Source organism: Anomalospiza imberbis, chromosome 5 (assembly GCF_031753505.1).
Source record: "Anomalospiza imberbis isolate Cuckoo-Finch-1a 21T00152 chromosome 5, ASM3175350v1, whole genome shotgun sequence".
Taxonomy (NCBI): Eukaryota; Metazoa; Chordata; class Aves; order Passeriformes; family Viduidae; genus Anomalospiza; species Anomalospiza imberbis.
In genome coordinates this window covers 2,708,299-2,725,946 of record NC_089685.1, presented here as the reverse complement: position 1 = coordinate 2,725,946, position 17,648 = coordinate 2,708,299, and the positions used below count along the sequence as shown (strand labels likewise).

Here is a 17,648-nt window from a genome sequence, read left to right as displayed (position 1 = left end):
GGGAAGATGCCATGCAAAGAACTTGAAGGATGATGAGCCCCATCACTTCACCCCAGCTGAACTGTGTCACAGAGAGGCACAGCTGGCCCTGCAGCCTCTTGCTGCCAGGCAGAAATGCACTTAAGACCCCAGGAATGACTGTTTCCTACTCCCATTGCACCTGGGACCACTGCAGTGTGGAATTAAACTGTTTTCTTCCTCCACTGTGAGGAGTTCTCCCTCACATTTCCTCACGTTTCCCCCCCACGCCACAGCCTGGTGTTCAGCTTTGTCCTGCATCCCACTGGCTCTCAGGTGATCTCCAGCCTGCCTGGACACTTACTAATCCCAGGGCTTCCCACATCTCAGCTCAGGCACCTACTCAGGTTTCCTCTCTAGGCTGCAGGAGGAAGAAACTGGCCCAGCTGGAGCCAGCAGAAGAGATTACAGAGTAGAATAATGAATTAATGAATTTTTCCAGGTGCTCTCCACCCCAACCCTTCCTGGGGACATGAATCTCAGTGATTTTATCATCTCCTGGAAGTTATTGCAGTCCCAGTTGCAGCCTCAGGGAAGAAGGTTGTTTTGCTCTACCACCAGGTGTAGGCTGCTCCTCAATGCCCAGAGAGACACAACTACAACCCTTATGTTACGGACAAGACCAAAGTGAATGTTGGAAAACAGCTAATTTCCATCCACAAGGCCCTCTCATGCCATTTTGGGATGGGGTCTGGAGAGATGAAACGTCTGCGATGAAAAACAAAACTAACCCTAAACTGATTTGTTCACGTAATAGTTTCAAGATGACCAATTGTTATCATGACATTGATGGCTTGTAGAGCATTTTCAGTGGCCAAGGAACCTCAGACACACAGTTGAGATGCAGCAGTAATGAGTTTTCCCATCTATTTCAAGATATAAGATCCAACTCACTGAAAAAATCATGAGGTTTGTTGTTGGAATGTGGCCTGCTCAACTGAGAAGACAAACTGCCAAAATCATGTCCTAATCCATGCACTGGAAGCTGTTCCCTTTTGCCCTAGACCACTGTCCCAAAATTTTCTCACAGCTTGCACGCTTTCCTTCCTGTCAGTGGATCAATAAATAGCTTAATTCTTTTTCATTTTCTCTTTCTCCAAGCCCTGCAGTCAGACGAGTCCATTCAAGGAATATCAGGCTAGACTCAAACAATCCCAATCCCAAATCCCAGTGCAGATCCATCCTCAAAGCTGGAAGAAACAGCCTGTCTCCATGGGTGGGATTTCTTTCACCAAATATTCTGCGTGCACATCCGAGTTAGACACTGCAGCATGATTCCGGAGTCAACAAAGAGAAAAACTGCTTTCAGGATGTGATTTATGTGAGCTGCTCCTGACACCTTTGACAATGGGACGAGGTGTTTCATTCAGTAGAAGTTCCCATTTCTCTCCATTAATGATAAGGGGATCTAAGCTCCAAAAAAGCAGGTGTTCAAAGTTAGGCCCAGCGTGTTCCCCTTCAAAGGTGGTTTCATCACTGGGAAGGTCTCACAATCCACAAGTGAAGCTGCCATGATCTGAGGGAATCTGGCTCTTGAAGAAGAAAATCTACGAGACTGCAGTGTTATTGTGAGCTTTTAAAAGAAACACAGGAAAATATGCACACACAACCCTACTTTACTTAATCCACCGAGTGGTTCTGGAGGAAGCTATTTATAACTTCCAGAAGACTGACCATGAACCCACCAAAGAACAACAATCTGGCCATTTTTAAAGACTATTAATCATGAATTTGTCCTAAATTACACTAAATATTCTAAATGGGCTCTGTCAGAGCCCAGTTTTCTCCAATGAAGTCTTAGTGGCCACCTGTAGGAGTCCAGGAGTTCTGAAGGAGTGTCTTTCCTGGTGCAAATTTGGCCAAATAAAATTATCCCCCTAAGGATGAGATGAATCACACCCTGACCTTCAGCTGCTGCATTTGACCACCTCTCCATTCATTATAGAGAGTCTGGTGTACTTTCCAGGCTGTGTTAGAAACCAGCAACCCTTCAGATGTATTCCACATCTTCCCTGCAGAATTTCTCTGGCGTAGCCACTTGTGGAGCTTCCTCACATCTCTTTCTTTTCCTTGGAAAAACTTACCTCTGAGTTTTAGTCAATCTTTTTAACCATCACCCAGGCCTTTTATTTCTTTGCTTTTTTTTCAAATACTTAACTCTATCATTGTGTAAAAGACAGCTCAAAAATCAAAAGAAGACAGATCAAAAGCGTGTTGACATCAACGTGTGTCATTGCCACTACTCCTTCACTTAGAAATAATCTTTGTGTTGCACCAGTTGACTCACTCCCATGGCTCCCTCTCAGCTTATGCCACCTCACTTTGCAAAGAAAGGGTTTGTTCAACAATTTCCTCAAGGTCAGAGAGTAAATCTTTGGCAAAATCAAGAGGAAAAACTTCTATCAGTTATCCTGGCCATCAAAGAGATGATTTGATGCCTTGAGAAGGCTGATCTAGAACAGAGGCTGGGCAGAGCTAAAGAACAAAGCAGGGATTTACTGAAAGGATCTCCTCATGGATCCACCTTGGGCAGCACCAGAGCCCAGCCAGGGCTGCACCCAAGATGAACCCAAATGGTCCCAAAATGCACGAGCGCTCCCGGGGGCTCTCACTGGGATCAGCTCTGCTCCATTGGCACGTTGGAGTTCATTGTCCCATTCCAGCTTTAGCCCATGCAGTCCCATCCTGCTTGTTTTTCTCTCCTCAGCCCACGTTGTTTGTGCTCCTGGGCCTGAGGTTTGGATCATTTGTCCTTGGTGCCCAGCTGGAGCAGGAATTGTTTTGTCTCCTACTCTCTGAAGAGAGCTCACCATCCCCTAATGTGAAGCTCAGAACTACACACCAAAACAGCACAGAATGTCAAAAATATAATAGCTAAAACCTAAGGTACCAGTTTATGTGAAACTGGTCCCAGCCTGAGCAGCAGAGATGCTGTGCCATGCTGGAGGAGGTGTTTTCCAGCCCTGGTTCCAGGTGCAAAGTCCATCCTTGAGCACCTCCATCATCTTCCCAGTTTCCCAGCAGTACCCTCTTTGACCAGCATCCTCAAAAAGGGATTGTTTTTTAATCTTTGGCTTCACTTAAACTGTCCAAAGCTGCAGGAGCAGGGTGGTCTTTCCAATCAGTGCAGCCTGGCCAGCTGTCCATCATCCTGGATCCCCATGGGTTGATTATTGCTCACCTGGCTTTGAGTTTTGTCTCCCCAGGAGTGGTTTTGTCCATCTCTGACTAACCATATGTTTAATCATATCCATGAAAATGACAGGGAACATTTATTGCTGTGCACAAAAGCTTTGGTTTTCACACAGAGAAAATCTCTCACTTCATTATTGCTCTTCTTGGAGAGTCTTAATGTGCTTTGCAATGAATTGAGAGTCATGGTGTATTTGCGAGGCTGGAGAGGATTATTACCTCTATTTTCCAGATGACAAACTTTGGCACAGAGAACTTAAGTGGCCACTACAAGGGATCCCAGCAGCAGCCACAAACAAGACTCAAAATGATCATCATGAACTCTGCTTCCTAAAAGTGCCCAGAAAAATATTTTTAAAGATCAAACTCTCTGAGTCTCATTTCACTGAAATAAATAAATTAATATGTGACAGATACAGCTTTGGGAGGCGCAACAGAAAAACAATTGTTCACAAGGAATGAGAAACACTGATGTCAGTTGTCAGCTTTTGTTGTTCCCACCCACAGCTTGGTACAACTCCAGGGTGTTTGCTGATATGAGGTTTATCAAGCACTAGCATCAATGAATTCAAATTATTGAGAGGAAAGTAAAAAAAGGAGTAAATAAATAAACGATGGGAAGAGGAGAAGCTCCCTCTGATGTAATCACCAGGTCCACTCTTCACAGGTTCCAGGAAGGATTTGTAGGAGCACACTAACTTTTATAGAAGTCAAAACTCCAAAAGTCTATTCACACTATTGTCCACATTTTGCTTTTCTTTTTTTTTTTTTCTCTCCTACATAAAGGCAAATTTTAGTCACCATCCTGTCAACAAAGTGATGGGGAATGTGCTGATTTTAACAATTTCATGTAGGAACATGTTACACGTGGTCTCACGTGAGAATCCAGGGTTCATACAGCCCATACAAAAGCAGAAGAGAGGCAAACTCTCCTATTGGGGTTTGATCATGAAAGGTGTCTCACTGTCCACAAAGACCTCCAGGTCACTTTCCCACTGTTCTATTTCTCCAAGCTACCCCTGATGAGAATATTATACCAACAAGGGGCTCTGATATTTCTGGGAAGGCAAACAGTGATGCAAACCCCTTGGAGCCCTCTGCCAGCTCTTCAGCTCTGCTGTGCCCTCCCAGGCCATCCAGGGAGAAGGGGCTGAGGGTCAGGCATCACTTACCATCACCTTGTGCCTCCCAATGAGGTTTGGGGACTCACAGAGGAGCTGCACTTCTGACACAGTCACTGCACAGGGCTTCTCCCCCACCAGAACGGTGTAGTTCAGTCTGGCATTGCCTCCTGCCACCGGTGGGATCAGATTCCTGCCCTGCACAGAAAGGAACATCACACCCCAAAATAACCAAACAAACATCAGGAAAGTTTTCTTTCCCCCTCTGGCTCATCTCTGGGATACAAGTGTTGATATTGCATTTGATAGGTGTGGATGGCTGATCCCTGACACTGCTCCAGGCCAGATTGGATGGATGAGGCTTGGAGCAGCCTGGTCTAGTGGAAAGTGTCCCCGCCCGTGGCAGGGGGTTGGAATGAGATGGCCTTTAAGGTCCCTTCCAAGCTAAATATGATTCTATTATGACATTTGTTGTTCGCCATTTGCTCACACAGAGAGGAAAAGCCAATTTAGAAGCTCATGCAGAGAACAGCGTGAGTGGTCACAGACTCAGAGCAGTCACAACGGCCTGTCCTGCTCCTCCCTCTCTGCAGCTGAGTGGGAAATGTTCCATCTAAGTCCTGCACAATAAAGCCCTTACTAAACATAGCCAGGCAAGTAAGTCAGATTCCTTTCCAAACATGCGAAAAGCATCTGCAGGTAAAATAACTTTTTTTGCATATTCACAGTGTAAAAATAGTGATACAGAAATGCTGTGTCATAAAATTCCTTCTCTGTATTGCTCTGAAGTTTACAGAAATGGCAAGGGACTGGTTTGGGTAAAAACAGGGGTGAGAGGAAGGTCTTGAATGTACAAGAAAGGAAACAAAGTTGGGTATTTCACTGTCAGCCACATTGCAAGGGTAGAAGATGTTTTCTGGTGAACAGCAGTGGGTACAAACTTAGGCTGCACACGGGATTTTATAATTCTAATTACGGGTGTGGGCAGTGCTTTGTGTTTGCTGATGGTGACTCTGATATGGTTCCAGAAGGGGCAAGGAATGGAGGAAATGTTTGGGGTGCAACCGGGATGATTTATGGGGGTGCTGGCAGGCACAGAGAGGCAAAAGGCAGAATTTCAGTCCATTCCTTGGTCCCCATCTCACCTTCAGGATGATGGGACTTCCAGGCTTCAGCTCCAGGATCCCTGAGGGATTGAAAACCTCGAAGATGGGGTTAGGGTAGTAGGTGAAGTTGGTTTTGTTGAGGATCAGCAGGGACTGCACATTGTCAAGGATGAAACCAAACTCCTCTGGGCGCTCAGCGAGCTCAGACTGGTGATTGGGGTCCACAGCCAGAGCTGGGGCCTGGCAGGTCATCTCTGTGCTGTTCTGCACCTCACAGTTCTGGGGAGAGACCCAAAACAAGGAGTATTTATGGAAATAGGGACCCTGGCAGGTCATCTCTGTGCTGTTCTGCACCTCACAGTTCTGGGGAAGGAGACCCAAACCAATGAGTGTTTATGGGAAATGCCCCCACCCTTCCTGGTGGGCAGATGGCTCTCAGGGAGAGGGAGGAGCAGACCCCCATGGTTATCCTGGGACAGGCTTCACTGCTTCCAAACATTCCCCATCCCACAGTCAAGGCTGGGCAGGGATCAGGAAAGCCTTGCTGGGGCAGGTGTGTAGAGCAGTTCGCACTTCAACAGGGCCTCCTGTGCCTCCTGAGAGAGCTCAGCCTCTGTTGCCAGTGTCAGCATCTTTCCCTGACTTTGTTTCCTTCTGGAAATAGAAGTTTCTTCCCTCATTTTTTTTGCACAGCACAGATCAGTCAAAACCTTGCTACCACCTTGCAATTAGGTGTCACACTCTGGTTGTTTTTCCAGAAGTGTTTGTGCAGTGCATGCTCAGTTGTGTGCTCAGGATTCCAGTTTGGATATCAGGTTACCTGAAATGAATCCCAGCAAGCTGGAGAAGCAAAGACAAAGGTGAAGGTCTCAGAAGACCCTAAAGTTTGGTTCCAGCCCTGCCAAAAAACTTTTTTTCTGTGTGTGTTTCCTTCAGGGATGTGGTAATATTTCTGGAAACAAATCATGCCCTCTTTTTTGGGCTGCAATAGGAGATTTCAAGCTCCAGAGCTGCCAGCCAGCCCCTGTCCCCAGCGTGGCATGTCCCCTCCCCAGCTCTGCAGTCGTACTCACATTGACATGCTCCTTTCCGCCGTGCTTTGCCCGGATCTGAGGGTTTTGGATGAGGTCCAGGTGAGTTCCCCACACGGCAATGGGAGTGTTGCCACTGGAGAATAAGAAATGGAATTAAAGAATGAACCCAGCTAATAGATGTCAGAACTCATCACACCAGGAATGGGTGATCTGTGTTCCTAAATGTTGGTTGCAAAGTGTCTGACCACGTCTGACGGTCCCGTAGGGAGGGAAGGAAGAACAAAACAATTTTTCATTCATTCATAAAGGGAGAAATAAGTAAAGACAAATGCTTGCTAAAACTGCCATGTCAAGCAGGGTGGTTCTCATTGTCAGGATTCAGCAATCACAAGAAGAATAGGGGAGATTTAACACAAGGTATTTAAAATGGTTCACAGGCTGTGTCTCCTGTATCACCCCAATCAGCCACAGAATTATAAAATATCCTGAATTGGAAACTCACAAGGATCATCCAGTCCAACTCCTGGACCTGCACAGACACCCCAACAATCCCACCCTGGGCATCCCTTGGAGTGGTGTCCAAACACTCCTGGAGCTCTGGCAGCCTCGGGGCTGTGACCATTCCCAGGGGAGCTGTTCCAGTGCCCAAACCAAAAAGCCCTCACATGGAAACAGCTCTTGAGCATTCTGGGTTGAGGGCTACAGACCCATATCTAAGCTGCTATCAAACCTCACCCTGAACATGACAATGTCACTTCAGTGAACTCTTTGGTGCCACCAGGGAACTCAGTCCTGCAGCAATTAGAAGAAGTTGTGCCAAAATCTTCAGCTTTGGTGTGCATCAGGCACTGGCCTGGTTTCCATGTGGTGGCCCAGGTAGATCAGGATCCAACACGAACAGAGATTCCCAGTCTCTGTGTCCCCCTTGCTCAAAGGCCAATTTCCTAAGAAAGCCAACTCCACAAGCCACAGTCCACAGGCATCTGCTGGATTTTCTCACTTTTATGGAGAGATGTAGCTGGACCCCTCCTCACTCCCTGCAGTCACTGTCACCACGAGGAAACAGCTCTCAGAAACACCCTTCTCTCCTTTCCCTTGCCTCTTCCACCTGCAGCCAGCAATTGTGGGACTTCAGGGAATGTAGGGGAAAGAAGAAAGGAAATGGCAAAGGACCGTTCACAGGGCTGCCTCTGAGCACCACATTAAGGAGAAGGGTTCACCACAGGCAGCTTTGGCCATCCCGAACTAAAGCAGCTCTGATCTATCAGGGTGAGCTCTGCTGTTACAGCATGAAGTGGGGGCAGAGTGATCCAGGGGTGAAAGGAGAAGAGTTATCCAAGAAAGTAAAACCTTCACCTGTCAGGGCTCACACAGCCAGGACAGGAGGAGGAAATGTCATCAGCAGACAGCTCCATCTCTGAGGGTTTCCCAGGGTGAGGAGCGCTCTCAGCAGTTTCAGCACCTGCCTCTATAACTCCCTTTGGAAACTGTCCAGGATGCAGTTTATTTCCTGCTGGGAAGGGGAGGCCATGTGGAAATCAATGGGATTGTGAAAAGAAAGCTCAGAATCCCTTTCCTGCCTCCAGGTAAAGCTGCACATACAGGAAAGGTGAAGCACGTGCATTATACATAAGATAACACCAGAGAATAAACACCCTGGGAGGAAGAAGGCAACAAATCTCCCCCATTTCTGACCTTTGTTTCCAGTGTTCCTGATTTATCTTGCATTATTAATCAGCTGGGGAGTCAGGAGTGAATGCAAACATACACAGAAGAGCTGTCAGGTTTGGGTGAGCTCTGCTCCAGCCCCTCTGGTGGCATCCACACTGATGAACCAAAGAGTTTTTGGGTTTATCCAAAGAGAGTTGGCACAGCCACTTCTTTCAGCAGATACTCGTGGGACACTTCTCTGGGAGGCTCCTCGTGGTCTTTCACTCAAGGGTTGGACTGGTCCATGGTTAGGGCAGCATTTGACCTTGAGTTTTGCAGAGTGTCTCAAGTTTTTTCTCTCTGAAATCATCAGCTATAATGGGAAATTGCTAATGGGAAATTTTACGGGGCAAACCCACATTTTGTTGTCTCTGTAAGATCTGGATGAGTTTTTTTTGAATGCACAAGGGATCCTGATGAAGTCACACATCTGCTTACAAGAGACCTTCCCTGCCTTACAGAAAAAATACTCTCTTCCCAAAATTCATCTTCCCTGTAAATATTCTTGACATCATCCAGGGAGAATTATTCAAAATCCAGAAGTGTATAAACCAAATTGCTCTTTCTCCACCGTCTTCTGAATTTTGGCTGTAAGCCTTTATATTAATAATGAAATTATAATTATATTGCTATTATTATATAATTCAATAATAATATCATTACTAATGTAATTAATCTCTGCTGATTCAAACTAAAAAACTTTTTATATTTTCACTTGGCTGAAAGTTCTACATGTTCCACAAAAATCCAATGTGTGAACACACCTACAGGTATGTGTGTCTATATAAAGACAAATCCTTTTATTTAATCAACCAAATCTGTGCACATAGTTTTAAACCCATGTGTTAAAAATCCTTAATTTGGGTTGGAATCTGAGCTTGCAGGATCAGACCACAGGTAATAAACATAGCCACAGCACCTGACCAGAGAGAGGGAAAGAAAAAAGGTAAAGTAGTTTTTTGTTTGCTGAAGACTTAAAATTACCCCCAAACCCTCTCTGGGTTGAAAATAAAGGAAATAAAACTGTTTCTTGACTTGAAAATCACCTGCCATTGGCATTTGTGCCTGCATCTGGATGCTCAGCCAGGTGGGAGCAGAGCCTGGAGACCTGCTGCTGCCCAGCAAAATAACAGAGGTGCCAAAAGCCCTCAAAATTTAACAGTTTATTGCCCCAAAAGACCCTGAGTATCATTTTCTGCCTGCAGACTCAGGTAATTGCTGGATGAAACTCAAATCAAATGCAGATCAAAAGTATGAATGGAGCCTCGTAAAATTTTATTTACTTGCCAGCACAGCGTGACTTTTTTTTTTTTTTTTTGGCTATGGAAGTAAATTAGCAGTAATCTTTTCTTTATTGTTTTGAAAAATAAAGGTTTTAAGCCAGGCTTGGTACATTCATTCACTGGTTTTGCAAAGCTGGTTTAGTGGCAATCATCTCTCCCTGGGAACAGCTCAGCCCCACAGTTATAGCACCTAAAACTGTCCCTGACACCCCAAATTCCTGTGGTAGTCCTGGATATTCCATCTTCTCTTTGCAGGGTTGTGCACCTTTGGAGTGACTCAAAAGTCCTTAAGAAGGAGGATGAAATTGGGTAGGTCTGGTTAAAAATGCTCAAGCTGATGCTTCCTGATTTCAGAAGAAGAAAGCAAAAGGGAGAGGTTGTACCCAAAAATGCTCCGTCCCTGGAAATGCTCAAATCATCCCTGGAAGTGTTCAAAAGCTGTGTGGATGTGTCACTTGGGGACACATTTTTGTGGTGAACATGTCAGTGCTGGGTTAAGAATTGGAGTCAATTATCTTAGAGGTCTTTTCCAGCCTTAGTAATTCCATGAGTGATGAGACATGCGCAGTCCCAGCCATCCACCCCAGCAGCTACACACCCCACAAATAACCTAATACCCCCCAAACAAGCACCTCACCCTTATTTCCATTTTTCTGGGATTTGGGATGGGAGATCCCATCCATCCAGCCATGGGATGCAGAGTCCCTGCACCTCCAGGCTGGGCAAAGCTTTGCTAACACTCCTGAGGCATCTCCTTAGCTGGTCCTTCACCTCTGCCTGGCAGCTTCAGCAGAGAACCAAGGAGCAAGCAGGCTGTGGAGAATTCCTCACCACCCAGCCACACCTGAGGCCAGGTGGAAGAAGGTCCCTGTGCTGCAGCTTTCCAGGGGATATTCAGGAGTTCACTCTCCTAGGCTGTCAATCTTGCACCTTTTAAGCAGCACTGAACTCACTTTATAAGGGAATAAAGTGATTTCTCATTTCACTGATAACCTGGACTCTGACTGGAAAGAAAAGCCCCAAATGGAAAATCCTGACACTAAGGCTTCGAGCCCAATGTGCAAAGACTCAATCCGGCTAAATCAGTAAATTCCCTCACGGTAATTAAAGGCACTAATTGATTTGTGAAAACATCTTTGGGATGGGAGCTGAAATGGGGGGATTTACAAGCCCTGCTCTTAATCCCCAGGGACTCCAATCAGTCCTGTTTGACAGGGAAGCAGAGAGCTGCCGTGGATGAATGAGGGGAGACTAAGATTTCTTATTTTGTATCTTTTCAAGGAAATACCAGTGCATTTAATGACCAATTTCTCCCTTCCTGAGGCCATTTCTCCAGGCTTCTGAGAGTTTGGGTATCACTTTGATGCTTTCCACAACCAGGGCAAACGCTGCTCTCAGGCACCTTCATGTGAACCCTGTGAATTCACCAAAGCAGCATCAAGGGGGTGAAGAGAAAAAGGGATCCCTAACGAGGAGAAAGGCTCTTGGATAGGGCAGGGAGCAGGGCTCCCATTGTGTTTCATCTCAGGACAGAGCCCTGGGGCTTTCAGGCACCATGGCCAGACAGGCAGTGCTTAGTCCTGAGGCTTCAAGTCCATGAAGGCTGTGGGAAATGTAGGAATTTCAAGTCCATGAAGGCTGTGGGAAATGTAGGAATTTCAAGTCCATGAAGGCTGTGGGAAACGTAGGAATTGCAGCTTGCAAACTGTGAGAGAATGAAATGGCTCATGGCTTAAATATTGCTAAAATCATGGAAAGGCTTTTTCCCACCGTAGCAAACTACAAAGAAGCAGCTGCTCATCTGTGGCTACCGAAGCCACTCCTCCCCAAATACACCTACAAACTGAATTTGGAGTGTGGATAAGTGTGGGATGAGATAAATGTGATACTATTGTTCAGTCCTCCCAGGTCTAGGGAGAAGAATGTGATTCTAGAAGAGACACTGGGATGCTGGTGGCTCAAACACTCAGGAGAAGCTGCCATGGGCAAAGCACCCACCAGGTGCCAGGGGCAAGCACAGCCCAGTTCAGGCTGCAGCTGGTGCTGGACCAGATAAGGAAAGAGATGAAGCCTGACAGGTGGGAGCTTTGTCCTTATCAAGTGTGATGCCTTGAGAAGGCTGATCTAGAACAGAGGCTGGGCAGAGCTAAAGAACAAAGCAGGGATTCATTAAAAGGATCTCCTCCATGGATCCGCCTTGGGCAGCACCAGAGCCCAGCCAGGGCTGCACCCAAGATGAACCCAAATGGTCCCAAAATGCACGAGCGCTCCCGGGGGCTCTCACTGGGATCAGCTCTGCTCCATTGGCACGTTGGAGTTCATTGTCCCATTCCAGCTTTAGCCCATGCAGTCCCATCCTGCTTGTTTTTCTCTCCTCAGCCCACGTTGTTTGTGCTCCTGGGCCTGAGGTTTGGATCATTTGTTCTTGGTGCCCAGCTGGAGCAGGAATTGTTTTGTCTCCTACTCTGTGAAGAGAGGTCACCATCCCATAATATGAAGCTCAAACCTACACACTAAAGCAGCTCAGAATCTGAAAAATACAAAAGCTGAAACCTGAGGCATCAAGTGAACTCAGCTGTGACAACTCCCCTGCCCAGGGCAGTGCTGGGACAGTCACATGGAGCCTGAAGGTGCTCACTCCCCATGATGGGACCTAATGGAGCCAACTGGGCTGGTGCAAGAGGCAGCTGTGTTGACTTAGAAGGTGTCAAAAACTTGTGGTCCACCACATTCCATCATCCAGGTGTCCCTGATCCCCAGCTTTCCATCATCCAGTGGGAAACTCCCCAATGGATGTTCCCACCTGAGTATAAACCCAACAGAGGTTGTGTTCTGGGGATTTTCTTCATTGTTTCTTTGGGATGTCCCTTGTCCTCTGATGGATCCAGTCTGTGACCATCACTTCAACCAACAGACATCAAAATTGCAATGACCGAGTTTTGTGGTGCCTATGAGTGGTGCAATCTTTATACTCTCTTCCTTTCCTTTTCTTCCTTATGCTTTTTCTTATGTGATATTTTTAGGCTTTTGTGTTTTTATATTGCTAGATATAACAACAACCAAAATGGCTTTGTAGCTGCTTTCCCCTGCAACCAAATTGTTCTAAAATAAGCCTATATATATATTTACATATATATATTTACAAACACTGATCATTCAGTGTCGTTTCACTCTAATCCGCCCTGAGGGATCTATTGGCTCTGGAAAGTATCTCTGCACAAATTCTTGGTGGACACAATGCTTGGAAATCAGTTTTCTACACCAAGGACCGAAGTTATCAGAGCAGAGCTCCTTTAAAAAACCATGGGAATTGGGAGAAGGGTTTTCCTGGAATACTCACCTGAAGATGCTCCACTCAGGCTCGATCCTCAGGATGGTGGGATCCTCTACATATTCATAGTGCAGCTCCTGATGGATCTTGGCCTTGTCCACTCTCACGGACACCTTCACCTTCTCAAAGCCTTCATAGGAGGCTGTGGTGTTACAGACAATATGCTTGGTGGATCTCCTGGGAGGAGGAGAAAGCAAATGTGAACCAGGTGCTACCAGCAGCAGAATGGTGCCAAAAAGAGCCCAACTATTTATTCTTATGTCCTGTGGCCCAAATCTGTGCACTGAAGAGGTGGAACTCAGTGTGAACCATTTATGTTCCTGTAGTAGTGTCTGGGGAAGTGGCATTGCCTTTTCACTGGTTTAAATAAAACCACAAGCGCCCTTATCTCTCAGGACTCAGAATAAAATCTGAACCCCTAGGGAAGTCCAAACCAGGCCTCCCTCCAGAAGTATTTCCCTGTGATTAAATATTTGATGGATGTTTCCTTCCTGCCTGCAGACATGTGCAGCAGCAGCTCATAAAAGCGGTGTTTGCACCTCAACTTTGCAGTCTGGGATCATAAAGTTTACTTTGCATTAGGACTGTAAGTCTTCTTTAAGTGCAGTTTGCAGCATGCCTGGAACCTTTGGAAGTGCTAATACAGTGGGAAGCATTTTATGATTAAAGAGGATTCTGCATAAACCTTTCCTTTTTGGCAGGGCTCAAAACCGGCTCCAGGTCTGCATTCCTTTCAAAATGAGTCAAAAATCCAGGCACCAAACATTCTCAATCTTCCCAGTCCTGTGTTTTGTGGTGCAGCCTCACCATATACCCCTAAAATGGGGGTGTAAGTCACCTCCAATGGCTGCGCCCTCCAGGTGGCTTCTAAATTCCCCCAGAAGACAGTGCTCAATCCCTTCTAAAATTCCCCAGTCTTCAGTGAGCATCTCCAAGCAGCTGTGGCTCCCACTTGGCATTTCAAATCACAGCCTGTGACTTCACCCTGCTGCATTTTGGATGCTGGATCGCTCCACAGTCATGACAGGCTGCTAAAGAGGATCCCCACAACCGGGAGAGGGAAGGGCATTGCCCCAGGGCAGTGCTCCCAGGTCTCCTGTGAATGAGGCTTCCTCTGCCAAGGACATATTTGGGAGAAATGTGCCAACTTCATCTTCAGCCCCCATCTCTTCTGGCAGCAAAATGTGTTGCTCTAGGTAGTTTTGAGCTGCGGGAGCCCCTGGGAATGGGATTCAGACTCATTCTCACAGGGATCAGGGAACATCCAGCAGGTAACACTGACATTAAGCCTCTCTGAAGCGCCATTGAACAGGAGCCAACACAGAGCTAAAATGTTGCAAATCATCCATTTCTTAGCACTACAGGACTATTCTGGGATGAAAGGGAGGTGGTTTAGTACTTCGAACTGATGTTGTCAGATTTTCTTTGTCACCTCTACTAAGCAGGGACATGAAAATGAATCTTTTAAATGACGCACTCCCAGAGCAAGTAGCAGAGCACAGGACCGTGGAGAATTGTACTGAAATCTGACAAGAGGCCACGGGGAAAAAGCACATCAAATACCAGTCAAAACAATAAAATAAATCCTATTTTCTCTCCCTAAAACATGGCCAGCAAGGCTGTGCATGGTGCAGAATGCACAAGTCCCATTGCAGCATAGATGTGGCCACGAGCAAAGGAGGCACTTGAGGGACAAGATGTCAGGGCTGCAGGAGAAGTTTCCTGACTTTAATTGGCATTTAATCTTTCACACTCAGGCACGAGCAGCAGGAAGGGCTCATCTGTACCTGTAGAAGAGGCAGGGTTGTCGCCCGAAGGTCACAATGACATTGCTGCCAGCATTGAGGTTGTTGCCTGTGATTGTCACCTGGGTGCCACCCGACACTGGTCCTCGCTTCGGCTTGAGGTCAGAGAGGGTCAGAGTCTGTGGAGGCAAAGGGAGGTGTTGGAAACACAGTAGAGAAGCAGAGGGACCTTCCCTCTCCTGTTAGCGCTGCAGAGAGGGAGGCACCCCCAAGGATTAATCAGGGCTTCTGAAGTTGGCCACATCTGGCTGATAAAGGAGCCTGGGCTGACACCAGACCTGTCAGAGACCCTCTGCTAGAATGCCAGGTTTGGTGGGATGAGTTCAGACCCAATTCCAATCTGTTCTCACTCCTCCAAAATGAGATCTGCCCTTGTACCCACTCAGAAATATTCCTACAAAGAGAGGTCCATGCCTGGAGCACCTTGGATCACAATCTCTCATCTTCACTGCTTGTTAGGCACAGCTCAGGGGTCTTTTTGCTCTGCAGGATAAGTCAGGCAGTAAACTGGTATGATTGCATCTTCATGGGGAATCTCCACCTCCAAACTGTGGAACTCACAAGCAATGAAAATTGTTTGGTTTTGAGATCGCTCAACTTTATTGATTCTCAGAATCACAGAATGGTTTGGGTGGGAAGGGACCTCAAAGATCACCCAGTCCCACCCATGCTATGGTCAGGGACACCTTCCACTATCCCAGGTTGCTCCAAGCCCTGTCCAACCTGGCCTTGGATACTTTCAGGGATGAGGCACAGCTTCTTTGGCCTCATCACCCTCACAGGGAACAACTCCTTCCCAATATTCCATCTAACCCTGCCTTCTGGCAGTGGGAAGCCATTCCCCCTTGGATGGAGGAGAGCAGAACATCTGAGTTTGTTCTTGCCTCTCCCACACAGGATCCCAGAATCACTGAGGTTGGGAAAGACCTCCAAGGTCACTGAGTCTAACCTGTGACCCATCCCTACCTTAACAACCAGAACAGAACACATCCAGTTGTTTTTTGAACACCTCTACGGTGTGAACACCTCTAAAGAACACCTCCGTCTCCTCCTGGTGAAATTCCAATGTTCAACAACCCTTTCCATGAAGAAATTCCTCCTGATGTCCAACCTAAGCCTGCCCTGGTGCAAAATGCCCACACATGACCCTAAATCTTTCTCTTATCTGACTTGGATGTTGAGACAGCCTTGAGCTGTCCTTCGCTGACACATGGGGGTGGTGCTCCTGTCGAGGAGTCCTCTGAAATGCCACAGCCACAGAAGCAGCACTGCCCACTTGAAACACCTTTTCCCTTTTCCTGCTGATTTTCTGAGCCTCTTTTCCCAGCCTAACACAGCGCTGTGTTAATATATCGAAAAGGGGCACAATTCCTTTAGAGGCCCCAAATCTCAGAACTCTTTTTCTTACTTTGCTACCCTCCCTTCTTCCCCAAATCAAGATAAAATACTCGCACTCTGAAGGCACAGATCACCCTGTTACCACAATGCAGAGAGGAGACATCAATATTCAGGGAGAAATTTGGTGTTACAGTTTATTCTTTCATTTGCATTTTAATAGAAAAACTTTCCATTCAGTCCCAAGTGAAAAGCTACTATATGCATTTAAATGAAGATTATTTCTTTCCTCCTCTCTTTAAGAATGATGACACAAGTGCTTGAAGCTCTCAGCTCCTCTGAGCGAGCAGGTACATCACACAGTCACCTTATTGAGCTTTGGAGACCATTAATCCATGTTTATAAAACCACCTGACACACACCACAGCTCCCACTCTTACACACACAGAGCCACCTCTGTTCCCGGGCCCCTCTGGTTTAATCATTTTGAAAAACAGCGGCAAGATTTCCATTTTTCCATTTTGTTCCTATTCTAAATGCAGCTCTTGGAGGAAGGGCAGAACATGAAAAGCAGACTTCCAGCTCTGTAGAAGGATCTGTTGTCAGAGCTGGGCACTTTCTGTGTTGAAACTTGTCTGGTTTTCACCTGATGGTTTGGAAGCTAGTTTTATAGTTAGAATCATGGAATTTTTGAGGTTGGAAAAGACCCCTATGATCAGCAAGTACAGGCATTAACCCAGCACTGGCAAGGCCACAACTAAAGCACCTCTCTTAGCACCAAGAACACTTCCAGGGACCACTTCCATGGGCAGCCTGTGTTAGTGCTTGGCAACCTTTTCATCAAGAAATTTTCCCAAAATCCCCCCTGAGGCTCCCCTGGCCCAGCCTGAGGCCGTTCCCTCTCCTCCTGTCCCTGTTCCCTGGAGCACAGCCCGACCCCCCCGGCTGTCCCCTCCTGTCAGGGACTTGTGCAGAGCCACAAGGTCCCCCCTGAGCCTCCTTTTCTCCAGGCTGAGCCCCTTCCCAGCTCCCTCAGCTGCTCCTGGGGCTCTAGACCCTTCCCAGCTCCATTCCCTGGTCCTGCTGGCCACACCATTCCTGATACAATCCAGGTGCCATTGGCTTCTTGGCCACCTGGACACACCTGGCCTCATGTTCAGCCACTGTCGACCAGGTCCTTTTCCACTGGGCAGCATTCCAGCCATTCTCTAAGCCTGGAGTGTGATTTTCTGGGAATATTCTCTACCATTCTCTTTTAATGGGATAAAAACTGCAGGAAGAGTATGGAAATGCAAAAGGTGCACTTCAGTACTGCTCCTTTATATTTTGGGCACCACCTTAAGCTCTGGTGGCAACACCTTATTGATGGACACCCCCAGCAGTACAAATTCCTGCTGATCTTGATGGCTGATGCTTGGAGGTGACCTCCCAGCTGGCAGAAAATGGGTTGGGAATGGCCAGCCTGGTGGCCAAAGCCTACACAGCAGCCCTGCAGCAGTATCTGATTCAAAAATCATAGAGAAACATCTGAGTTAAAGACTCAAAACACCTTTGTCCCAGCTCTGGGTGAGTTCCCTGCCCTCTCCTTGGGGTAGATAAAGTAGTCATGGCCTTTTGAGGAACTTCACAGGCCACAGCCACACCAGGAACACTCCTTGGCAAAGCCTTTCTGTGTCTGGAGCCAATCTTACAAGTGGGTTTGTGGCTTAGCTT

General features: G+C 46.8%; 1 protein-coding gene across 2 annotated transcripts in view; it reads right to left on the bottom strand.

Moving 5' to 3' along the window:
• Nucleotides 1–17,648, bottom strand: part of PLXNA4 (plexin A4) — a 446,965-nt gene that overhangs the window by 52,613 nt on the left and 376,704 nt on the right. For both annotated transcript variants that reach the window (XM_068189379.1, XM_068189378.1), the window contains exons 15-19: nt 14,583–14,719; nt 12,805–12,972; nt 6,511–6,604; nt 5,477–5,716; nt 4,383–4,529 (exon numbers count right to left, since the gene is read on the bottom strand). In XM_068189379.1, the coding sequence (XP_068045480.1) occupies nt 4,383–4,529; nt 5,477–5,716; nt 6,511–6,604; nt 12,805–12,972; nt 14,583–14,719 (786 nt within the window). The remainder of the gene's footprint in view (nt 1–4,382; nt 4,530–5,476; nt 5,717–6,510; nt 6,605–12,804; nt 12,973–14,582; nt 14,720–17,648) is intronic.